At 42.0% G+C, this 12,167-nt stretch overlaps 1 protein-coding gene across 1 annotated transcript in view; it reads right to left on the bottom strand.

Annotated features, from left to right (window-relative positions):
• Nucleotides 1-12,167, bottom strand: part of LOC134535382 (uncharacterized) — an 89,694-nt gene that overhangs the window by 75,055 nt on the left and 2,472 nt on the right. The window contains exons 4-8 of the mRNA XM_063374456.1: nt 11,204-11,387; nt 9,805-9,961; nt 4,425-4,506; nt 2,779-2,959; nt 1,566-1,764 (exon numbers count right to left, since the gene is read on the bottom strand). Of these exons, the coding sequence (XP_063230526.1) occupies nt 1,566-1,764; nt 2,779-2,959; nt 4,425-4,506; nt 9,805-9,961; nt 11,204-11,387 (803 nt within the window). The remainder of the gene's footprint in view (nt 1-1,565; nt 1,765-2,778; nt 2,960-4,424; nt 4,507-9,804; nt 9,962-11,203; nt 11,388-12,167) is intronic.

Raw genomic sequence — 12,167 nt, 5'->3', positions numbered from 1 at the left:
GTTCGTTGAGGGCCGAAAAGTACTTTTAATTTCGGATTAAGTTTTTAAACTGTATTTTTAGAAGCGTTAAAATGCCTAAAAAGCGTGTTTCCAGAGTAATTTGTAGGCATAAAACAATCAGTACAGATTCTTGAAAGCACTTAAGGGGCTTGCATAACACCTTTATCTTCATTTCTCCGCCATATAATTTTACGGTCACCGCTCAAATTTCTTAGTTATCATGTGACGACGAGAAGACTGCGCGTCAGTCCAGAGGCGACACCGCGCTAGAAGCACCAGCGAGCGTCGCGCTTATCATCCCGCCTCACTAACACAAATACACCCCTGAAGAGGCGGGCCCCTTAAGGCTTTTTCACACACGCCATTTTAGCTTTTTTATTTTCTTTTAATTATTTTTTCAAAGGTATTTTACTGTAGTTTTATCACGATATCTCTCATGAGTTTTTTTTTGTCTCAAAATTTCTCAGCAAATTATTATTTAATATTATGTAATAGCATAAAAAAGCCATTGCTATGATCATTTGTTGACAATTTATAGCTCGATAATAACGTTAGGCCTAATTAATTATCTCGTGATACAATATTTTAACTGACAACACATAAATATACAGTAAAAGTACTTAAAACTGCAGGAAAATGTATTAAGAAACTTTTCTTGAGAGATTGCGCCTTGAGAATTCCAGCTTCATATTTGAAAGTGTTGCATTCTCTCGATATTGTTTTGATGCTATAATGGCACTTCTACAATACATTGTCACCTTGCCTAGGTCATACAGCAGTGAAAACTGACACAACAGTTACAAATTATACTAAGCAACGATTTTAATGTGGTATGAGTAAGTCAGTTTCTTTCACCATTTAATAAAGGTACCATCGGTTAGTGAAATATTTCATTAATCAATCGTAATTTTACATATAAAGTTATTCTACTTATAATATACCACAATCACATAAAGGATAATATATGGTTAATAATTTTAGACACTTTCATAATGCTCCTGCCAGAAATTAATCATCAAAATAAGTGATTTGAACTACATTTACATACTTGGATCTAAAAACTTGGTAAAAAACTTAATCAGATTGAACTAACAAAACAAAAACATATTGAAAAACACATGGCATAATTTTTACCCATTTATTATTAACTCATAGAATAAAACTTTTTAATACCATGCAGTAAAAATAAAAATTTTACCAGTGTGTGAATAATATTTTTCACATCTTTTAAGTATTTTTATTTTATCAGCCCCAGTTGCTTCATCAAAATGTCTGAAAATGCAAATAGTTAGTTTTGTTCAAACAAATGTTACTTATGTATATTCTTTATTGTGTATTTTTTTTTTTTGCAATAAGCTTCTTTCCTGGTCAAAATTGTTTATTTACCAGTAGCATTTCGTGTTTTAGAAAGATAATCAATTGGTTTTAAAATGTTAAAAATGGTTTAAAGTTGTGGTACAAGAATAAAACGAGAGCTGAAACTCAACAGATGAAGGTGAAGTGGTCGTCTGTCCAATGGAGCAAGTATAGTGAAACCAAGTAAACTGTAAAACGCCAAGTCTTACCTATCTCCTGTATGTTGAAGATGACCCATTCCGAGGCTGAAGCTGTCAAGTTCGTGATGGTAGCAGCAGGTACAGTTGCGTTCAGCCAGGTTCTGGTCGTCGTGTTGGAGAAGTCAAGTTGTGACTCAGTAGTGTATGTCAGAGGCACCCACCACTGTCGATCACTGGGATTGCCTGAACTTTGCAGTAAGAACCTCTCCTGAACAGACAAAAGCGGTGTATATTGAACTGGTATTATTTTAGGGAGAAGAAATTCTTTCTTTTCGCTTTTATTTCAAAATCCACATTGAAATTATGTGCTGAGTATTTGGAAGTTGCAACACAATAATTCAGTGAATTATCTATTTGATGGACATAAGCCGTCACTGGATTACACTGGCTTTTCAATTTCCGAATGGACTGATGCATACCGAGTATAAATACGTTCTTCTAATGATTTTTTTTTGCAACGGGGAAGATTGTTTAAAAACAATTCCAGGGGCATACGCCATTCCTGGATTAACAGAGAATTCAGCAAATTGCATACCTTTGTTTTGAATGATTTTTTTGCAATGGTGAAGATTTTTCAAAACAATTTCATAATTACACTTGATTTTCAGTTTCCAATTTGACTGACGCGTACCGGGCATAAATACGTTCTTTGAATGATTCTCGCATTGGGGGAGATTTTTCAAAAACAGTTTTAACGGACGTACGCCATTCCGGGATTACGAGTTTATTCAACAATGGCGCATGTCTTCGAATGATTCTGGGAGTGGTCGAGATTAATTAAAAATAATTTCATGGACATTAAATGTTTTTTTAAACCATTGCAAGGATCATTCAAAGAACGTGTATGAGCGGTAACATCACAAGGCGGATCATCAGACGCGAGAGAGGTACCGTGATGGGGGGGGGGGGGGGTGTCTGTAGTACGAGGATTGTCTGAAAAGTTTCCGACCGACATCGACATGAAGATGGCGGCACTCGTTAACGAAAATTGGGGAATGTGTTTAGTCATGTTTTGGAATACACTGTCTGAAATTTCAGCCATTTTGGACGAGCAGTTGTTTTTTTTTAACAATTGTTTGCGCGAGTCTCTGCATAATAGTTGTTTACGAACGTGATTGCCTCCTCATTCGACAAAAATGTCTGTCCTCTGAGTGCAACTTTTAGCCTAGGGAACAAAAAAAAATGTGCTGCGGCATGTTTGTTCTGGTGTCACGCGTCGCACCTGGGTGACGTTGACAGCCCCCGTGGTGTAGTTCCGAGTGACGGTGACCAGAGGGTAACCACTCTGCAGGGTCCAGGTGTCCATCACCTCCCCCACGCTGACTGCCCGGTCCGGGAAGTCTCGTAGGTACTCCTCGTCCAGCACGGAGAACAGGCCGCTCGGATCCGCGGTGCCGTTACCGCTGGAGGAACAGCGACATCAACAATCATCACACGGTCCAATCACCATGGACCTACGCGGTAGGACACCATGTTCGAGCAAGGTGACGGCTTTTGCCGACAATTTAAAAACTCGATCAGTAAACTCGCCCAATGTAAGCGAGGCTCAACCCAAAAGGATAACACGAGTACATGCCATTCATAACCTCAAAACATAACCTCAAAACGTAAATATCAATATTCTATAATATGTTGAATTGGCGAGGTGCCATGGTCGCGTAAAGGAACGGCTTTTGCCGACAATTTAAAAACTCTATCAGTAAACTCGCCCAATGTAAGCGAGGCTCAACCCAAAAGAATAACACGAATGCATGCCATTCATAACCTCAAAACATAACATCAAAACGTAAATATCAATATTCTATAATATGTTGAATTGGCGAGGTGCCATGGTCGCGTAAGGGGACGGCTTTTGCCGACAATTTAAAAACTCTATCAGTAAACTCGACTAATGTAAGAGAGGCTCAACCCAAAAGAATAACACGAATGCATGCCATTCATAACCTCAAAACATAACATCAAAACGTAAATATCAATATTCTATAATATGTTGAATTGGCGAGGTGCCATGGTCGCGTAAGGGGACGGCTTTTGCCGACAATTTAAAAACTCTATCAGTAAACTCGCCCAATGTAAGCGAGGCTCAACCCAAAAGAATAACACGAATGCATGCCATTCATAACCTCAAAACATAACATCAAAACGTAAATATCAATATTCTATAATATGTTGAATTGGCGAAGCGCTAGGGTCGCGCAGGGGGACGGCTTGCCGACAATTTAGAACTCGATCAGTAAACTCGCCCAATGTAAGCGAGGCTCAATTCAAAAGGATAACACGAGTACATGCCATTCATAACCTCAAAACGTAAATATCAATATTCTATAATATGTTGAATTGGCGAGGTGCCATGGTCGCGTAAGGGGACGGCTTTTGCCGACAATTTAAAAACTCTATCAGTAAACTCGACTAATGTGAGCGAGGCTCAACCCAAAAGGATAACATGAGTACATGCCATTCATAACCTCAAAACATAACATCAAACGTAAATATCTATATTCTGGAATACATTGAATAGAATAACATCTGTATAAGAATTTTTTTTCTCAATCGTATTAAAATTCATGATCTTAACAATGATTGAATATCAATATCAGGAATACTTTAAAGTGAGGCATATAATTTCTTCTGTGGCATTTGTCTTCACAATCGGGTTACTTTGAGCCCCTTATACAACAGTCTGCAGTATTGCCACAAAAAATAAGCGTTCTTGCAGCCGTTACATTTGTCACAATCCAAGATGGCGAAGAACTCAATCCTAATCCTAGCATCAGCACCGGTTTCCTGGAGAACTAACATTTACCACTTACATTAATTTATTCTTATGTGATGTATTAAAATCAACGTAGAATAAATCACTTTACTCACTGATGTAAGAGGTATCGTCCAATCCCACGTCGGAAGGTGGCGGGTGTCATGAAGTGTTCCATCATTCGTATGACAGATGCTCCTTAAATTAAAAAAAAAATCATACCCCTTTAATTGATAATATTAGGATGCCACTTTAAATAAAAAAAACTTTATTAAAAATTTTAAAATAATACCAAACTGCAGAATTCTCTTTCATTGACAACTTTTTTAAGAAAGATTATTTTTATAAATATTATATATATTTTATAGTTGCAGTTGATAATGACATGCCGAAATGTAATGATTCTATTTTAATTATTTAAAAACCTTGCCAAATACTTTGCTACGCATATTTAGTGAATCACTAAATTGACAATGTCTACGGAATGTTCATGTCAGATATATTTTTTTTTCAAATCAATCAAATGCTTTATTTTATTTCTCTGACAGCAAAACAGAAAATAAAAAAAGTAGTTACATTTGCTCACAAAATTTCGAAAAAACAGGCAGAAAAAAAAACATTGAAATTTGGTAATATTTTAGAATCGAAGACTATATGGTCAGAAAATTATTTTTATACTTTGTACAGCATTGTGCAGTTTGTTGACCAATACAGGAAAGTATTAATTTGTTTAATAGAGGCTACAACTTTTAGATTACACCCGACTTAAGGTCCCTCCTTGTACAATTACGTAGGAGTTGCCTTCCTTTAAAATAGCTAATGTTTTTAAATCTGTGTGTAGCCATGGATGAATGCTTGCTTCATGACAGTTTTTTTTAGACAAGTACGATTTTTTTAGCTGCTACCGTAATTTCACAAATTATTGGAGTGTGTGCCAACTCAATGTGAGCACGATTAAGTACAGTGGAACAAGGTGGCGCGGTGGAAAGCCATGGAATTCGCATTCCATTTACCCGGGCTCGAATGCCGCTGCGGCCATTTTGACTGGGGTTTTCCCACGGTTTTCCGAAAAAACACTCCAGGGAAATGCTATGGTGGTTTCTTGTTATGACGCGTGGCCAATCGGTCGTGTGTTACCGTCTCTAAAGAGCTACCTGCCGACGCGACAAGACGAAAAAAATCAAATTAAAAATATAGCACGAATTCTTTTTAATATTCAAAGGTATTAATAATGTTACGATCGCGCTTGGCTGCAGTGCTTGGCATCGCTGTGCTCGTTCGGCCTGTCTGCGCGCCCCTTCCACCCGCATCCTCTCCCTGGTATCTCGTGTCATACTGTCTCGCAACATCCTGACCGTCGCAGCGCGCACCTGCCTCAGATCGAGTTACTTAAAAGAGGCCGCACTGCGGAATAAAAGGACTTAGACATGTTTATCGGCGCGTTTTGTGGGAACCCGATGCTTGTTGAGTTTATCGGCGTTCTTTGAGCAGCCGCCGCGTCCTTCGAGGACTCACGAGGCGTTTCTGGGCATTTCGACGGCGAAGGTCGCGCGATATCTCGGAGACATGCCCGATTGTTCTGGACGGGAACCCAAGGGCTATATAAGGAGGTTGGGCCGACCTTCAGGAGGAGTTCAGTGGGGAGTTCTCCCGCAGCGGAGTTTCCGGGCGATAGTGCCGCGGGTGCGGCAGAGTGGCGAAGTCCTTGGACGAAGGTTCCAGGGCAGAGAGTCTGAGTGAGTGAGTGGAGTCGGGAGTTCTCCTGCAGCGGAGTTTCCGGGCGATAGTGCCGCGGGTGCGGCAGAGTGGCGAAGTCCTTGGACGAAGGTTCCAGGGCAGGGAGTGAGTGAGTTCAGTGGAGTCGGGAGTTTCCGGGCGATAGAGTCGCGGGCGCGGCGGAGTCCCGAGTGAAGTTGCGAGCGAGTCGTCGTGTGGGATCTCGGCGAAGGGTGTGACGGCGGCGGCGGAGTGCGGCGACGGAGTCCCGCGGCGCAGACCCACGAGGGGTGCTGCGGCGAGAGTTGCGCCAGAGGTGCGGCCCAGCGAGGTGTGTGGAACGAGTGACTGGAGAATAGACATTTCTTTAAGTGTAGTTAATTATTTGCCATCTTAGAAGATTAATTGTAAGTGACAAGTAGTGGTAATAAATAAAACTGTGTGTGTGAAATAAAATCTATTAATTGGGCTATCCTTTACGAACCCCCACGAGGCAAATCGTAACATTTTGGTGTCAGAAGTGGGATAGCCCTAATTAATAGATTTAGGATTCAGTTACATTATTAGAATATAAGTTAAGAATAGAATTTAGTTTACCAGAATATAGTTAGTGTTTAGAAATTTAGTGAATTTGGATTTTTCTAGAGTTAGTTTGAGTTTACTGTAGCCAGTGATAGTTTTGAATGTAATAGAGTTATTGTTAGTTTAATTAGAAGGTACAGCTAGGTCATTTAAAATTAAGAACAGTATTAGAAAAAGAAATTATTTAGGTTGATTAATTAGAAAATGCTTTAGAAAGAGATGGCTGCTGAAGAGTTAAATGTAGAAGATATCAGGAAGATAAGGGTTATCCTGGAAGAAATGGTGAATGACATGAGGGCATGGATAACCAGTATGAAGAACTCTGCGAAAGAAGTGAAGAGTGAAAATAATGTGGGTAAGGACCATCATGAAGAAACGAAGAGCGGGTCAAACAATAGCCTAGAGGAAATGAAGAAGGATCAGAATGAAATGAAGAATGGCCAGGAAGAAATGAAGAATGAAAAGAAGACCGAAATGAAGATAAACCTGGAAGAGAACAGCCATGAGAAGAACAGCCAAGAGGAGACCAGCCAAGAGGAGACCAGCGAAGAGAAGACCAGCGAAGAGAAGACCAGCGAAGAGAAGACCAGTGAAGAGAAGACCAGCGGAGAGGAGACCAGCCAAGAGAAGACCAGCGACGAGAAGACCAGCGACGAGAAGACCAGCGAAGAGAAGACCAGCGAAGAGAAGACCAGCGAAGAGAATACCAGTGAAGAGAAGACCAGTGAAGAGAATACCAGTGAAGAGAAGACCAGTGAAGAGAAGACCAGCGAAGAGAAGACCAGCGAAGAGGAAATTAGCCAGGACATGAAGATGAAAGAAGAGCTGAAGAAAAGAACAGAAGTAGTGAAGATGAGTTACAAAGTAAGGAACATTGAAAAAGAAGAAATGAAGATAAACGAAAGAGAGAGAGGAAAATGCCAATAAAAGCTGAAGAAAAGCCGAGAAGAGAGTCAAGAAGAGATAGAGAAGTGCAAAGAAGAAACGAAGAAAGACCAAGAAGAGACTCTGGAAGACCAAGAAGAGTTGAAGACAGACCAAGAACAGGGGAAGAAAGACCGAGAAGAGAAAATGAGAACACAAGGAGTCATGAAGAGGGTACAAGGAGAAACTAAGTGCAGTCCAGGTGAGACACAGAAGAACCAAGAGGGCACGAGTAAACAAGAAGAGACGAAGAAGAGCCGGGAAGAAATGCTGTACGAACAAGTAGCTGCGAGAGAAGAAATGGAGAGAAAAAGGGAAGGAACAAGGAAACTGTTGGAAGGCAATAAGCAATGCACTCAAGAGTATCGGGTCCGTCCAAGGCATCGGTCAGCCCATCTCGGGCAGCTGGCTGAACGACATGGGGCATCTGCGACGCAGAAGTGTCGCCGGGTGACAAGAGAAGCTACATCTAATGAGAGAGAGGGTTATCTGGTGAGACTGTACAGCCCGCGATGGAGGAAAGGCAGGAGGCCTAAACTTCGAGTAGCATGGGGACCTCCAGGAGGAGATGCATTACCTGTTCGGGACGAACAGGTTTAAGGAGGGGGCAATGTTACGATCGCGCTTGGCTGCAGTGCTTGGCATCGCTGTGCTCGTTCGGCCTGTCTGCGCGCCCCTTCCACCCGCATCCTCTCCCTGGTATCTCGTGTCATACTGTCTCGCAACATCCTGACCGTCGCAGCGCGCACCTGCCTCAGATCGAGTTACTTAAAAGAGGCCGCACTGCGGAATAAAAGGACTTAGACATGTTTATCGGCGCGTTTTGTGGGAACCCGATGCTTGTTGAGTTTATCGGCGTTCTTTGAGCAGCCGCCGCGTCCTTCGAGGACTCACGAGGCGTTTCTGGGCATTTCGACGGCGAAGGTCGCGCGATATCTCGGAGACATGCCCGATTGTTCTGGACGGGAACCCAAGGGCTATATAAGGAGGTTGGGCCGACCTTCAGGAGGAGTTCAGTGGGGAGTTCTCCCGCAGCGGAGTTTCCGGGCGATAGTGCCGCGGGTGCGGCAGAGTGGCGAAGTCCTTGGACGAAGGTTCCAGGGCAGAGAGTCTGAGTGAGTGAGTGGAGTCGGGAGTTCTCCTGCAGCGGAGTTTCCGGGCGATAGTGCCGCGGGTGCGGCAGAGTGGCGAAGTCCTTGGACGAAGGTTCCAGGGCAGGGAGTGAGTGAGTTCAGTGGAGTCGGGAGTTTCCGGGCGATAGAGTCGCGGACGCGGCGGAGTCCCGAGTGAAGTTGCGAGCGAGTCGTCGTGTGGGATCTCGGCGAAGGGTGTGACGGCGGCGGCGGAGTGCGGCGACGGAGTCCCGCGGCGCAGACCCACGAGGGGTGCTGCGGCGAGAGTTGCGCCAGAGGTGCGGCCCAGCGAGGTGTGTGGAACGAGTGACTGGAGAATAGACATTTCTTTAAGTGTAGTTAATTATTTGCCATCTTAGAAGATTAATTGTAAGTGACAAGTAGTGGTAATAAATAAAACTGTGTGTGTGAAATAAAATCTATTAATTGGGCTATCCTTTACGAACCCCCACGAGGCAAATCGTAACAATATTATTTTATTATTAATTAGTTTTAGAATTCTAATTTTATGATTATTATGATACATATTATTAATTATATATTATTATGTATTTATATGTATGCAAATTTTCCTGTTTGCTCTATTTGGATTATTTTAGTAACATTTTCACGAGTTTGTCTTTATCATAATTTATGTTGGTGTTGTCCTATGTTCATTATGTGGACTGTCTATGTACTTTGTGTGAGTGAAATTATTGCCTCTGTACCTTAGGTGTCATTCGTTAAGTGGATGCTTATTAAAGGCTATGACTGTTAGCAGGCACCTAAATAATAAATAAACATAAATAAATTGATATTAAAATTTAATTATTATAATAATATTATTAAATAATTGAATCGGCGCATTTTAAAAGGGCCTCAGTCACAAAACAAAATGGCAAAGTGAGTTAAGCCTTTTATAGGATAGCTTACACCATCCATGCTAAAAGAGATTGAGTCACATGCGCGGGTTAGCTAATGTTAGCTAGGTGAAATTATTATCACACGCTAAAAAGGTTTGCTTAGAGACAGATTTATTCGTTTTTTTCTCAAAACTGGATTGCTTTGACTGCGGCCCTTTTAGCATGTGCTGATTCAATTATAGTTATAACCATTAACACATTTTTTATGGTAATATTTGGTATTCAGCACTGCGTGTTACCCTTGTTGTAAGTGATGGCGCTGAAGATGTTGCCTATGGAGTCCGGGCTCCCGACGTCAACCGTCAGAGGGTGCGCTGCCTCCAAGGAGTCGCTGCTCAAAGCGGCCTGCACCTTCCTCACCACGAACTGATCGTCCAGACGCCACGAGTTCTCAACCTGAAGGGGGAAAAAAAACTCTTCTTTTTTCCTTCTTCAGGTTCCCAAGCTGTTGCAAAATAATGTATATATTTTTTTTTAGTTTGGTTTGACCTCAGTGTTTAGGATTTACCAAGACGGTCACTTCTAAAGTCGTCGAGACCTCAAAATCTCGGAATCGAGACTCGAATTTCGCGGGCGTCCAGAGTTGAATTTTCAATGGTACACAAAGAATTTTTTTCAGGATGCATCCGAATTTTCTTAATATTTTGTTGACATATTTATATTATACATACAAATTTCATAATTTTTTTTGACACTGCTGTATGGTTAAATGTGACAATAAGTTGCCAGCTCTCAATTTCGGCACGCAAAACAAAATAATAAAATACGAAATTAAATCTATGCCTCAAATTAAAACTAGTCTAAGTCCAATTTTTGGTTATTTTTGTTTTGGTACAGATTTTGTCTTTAAAGCCTGTTGAATCTACTAAAGCATCCAGCGAGACTTACAAGGACCTAACTCAAAAAAAAATTTAGTTGAGCCAGTGAAACGTTAAGCCCAGTTACAACGTCACGGAACTGTGGCTGTTGGAAATAAAAATACATCGCCATTTGAAAGAAATTACTCATTACTCATAAGTTACTTCTTGACGATCGGTTGATGGGAAAACAAATGTGACGTTGAAAGACCAGATAATTACTCCCTGGTAAAGTATGAGGCGGACCCGTCTTCGAATTTATTTTGTTTGTTGGGAGGGGGGGGAGAGGGGTTATAAGGAAAGCAGATGGCAGGAAGCTTTTGGATGGGAACATTTTCCAGTCAAATGGAGAGTCAGAAATTTTGAAGTAATAGCTAGGGACACCTGTATTTCGCGAATACATTTCGTGTCAAGGTATTTTACAAAACACTGTAGATTTTTCTTGTAATTATTGGCTGTAGTCGGTGAAGGCTGTTTTCCCGCACTTGACGGAGCCAATGAGGGCGTAGTTACCGAACTGCTGCACGCCCGCAATTCGCCAAACATCTAAGAAAAAAGCTACAGTTATGTGTTAAATAGCCTGACACGAGATGTATTCGCGAAATACAGGTGTCCTTAGTAATAGCCCATTAGCCTTACGCTATTTTGACGTATTTATGACCTCTCGTAAAGTTTCTTTTTTTTAATATATCATGGGACCGTCACTGCAGAGAAAAGACGCCCAATTGCGGATGAGGCACGGTTGTACCCGGAGTGCAGTAAAATGAGCGCTCCTTCTCACCCAGTGCGTGGCGAAGATCTCGAAGTAGCTGGCGAAGCCCTCGCTGAGCCAGGTGTAGCTCCACCACGCGGGGCTGACCAGGTTCCCGAACCACATGTGCGCGAACTCGTGGGCCATCACCGTCGCCGCCTGCTGCCTGTCGGAGCTCGCCGTCACGTCTTCCTTCACAAGGATAAGCCGCTCCCTGCAACCGCACATTCCGTCAAGCGCCTTTGTCTCTTCCTCCAGTGACGACCCGAAACCAAACCAAAACTGGGGTGTGGCTGTGTCATGGACACGACCGTGTGTTGTACGTGAGTACTTGTACGTAACAGGTAAGTGTATATTTTTCTTTTGTTGGCTTCAATTGAGCGCAGATAACCATAGACGATCACAACACATCACACACTTAACGTCCGAATGTATTGTTTGACAAACGTCGTGGTGAAACGTTCACTAGCTGCTGCCCAACGTGTCCTCACAATCGACGATCGTGCACAATCGATATAGAAGCGATTTTATCATCCACTCGCGTAATTTCAACCGCCCCCCACCCGCCCCCCAGTTGCAGATGTACTGTGGCACCGTCGTTGATCCGCTCGGCCAGCATTCGATTACTTTTGGGAAGCCCTTTCCAACCGTGTACGATCTCTGTATTTGGATTTGGCTTTATGACGCGTATAGGCCGACATTAATTTTTTTTCTTTTAACATCATATATATTCACTAAAACTATTTTACACCAATGTTTTAATACATGCAATCGGTAGATTTTGACGAGAGCTGACGATTGAAACTCAAACGAACGTTGTAGCTTCTTCGAGTCAAATATTATACTCGAATATAATCTCGAAAAGCTGCAAAATGACCTCTAAATGGCGTCGCATTCACCTCCACCGTGCGCGATGCGTTGCAGTTCTCACTTAGGGTAACGGATTCTTTGATCCTTTAGCTATCCAGTGGTGTGATTAAATTTTGGATGTAGA

Source organism: Bacillus rossius, chromosome 8 (assembly GCF_032445375.1).
Source record: "Bacillus rossius redtenbacheri isolate Brsri chromosome 8, Brsri_v3, whole genome shotgun sequence".
NCBI classification, from domain to species: Eukaryota; Metazoa; Arthropoda; class Insecta; order Phasmatodea; family Bacillidae; genus Bacillus; species Bacillus rossius.
This window is presented reverse-complemented; position numbering and strand designations above follow the sequence as displayed.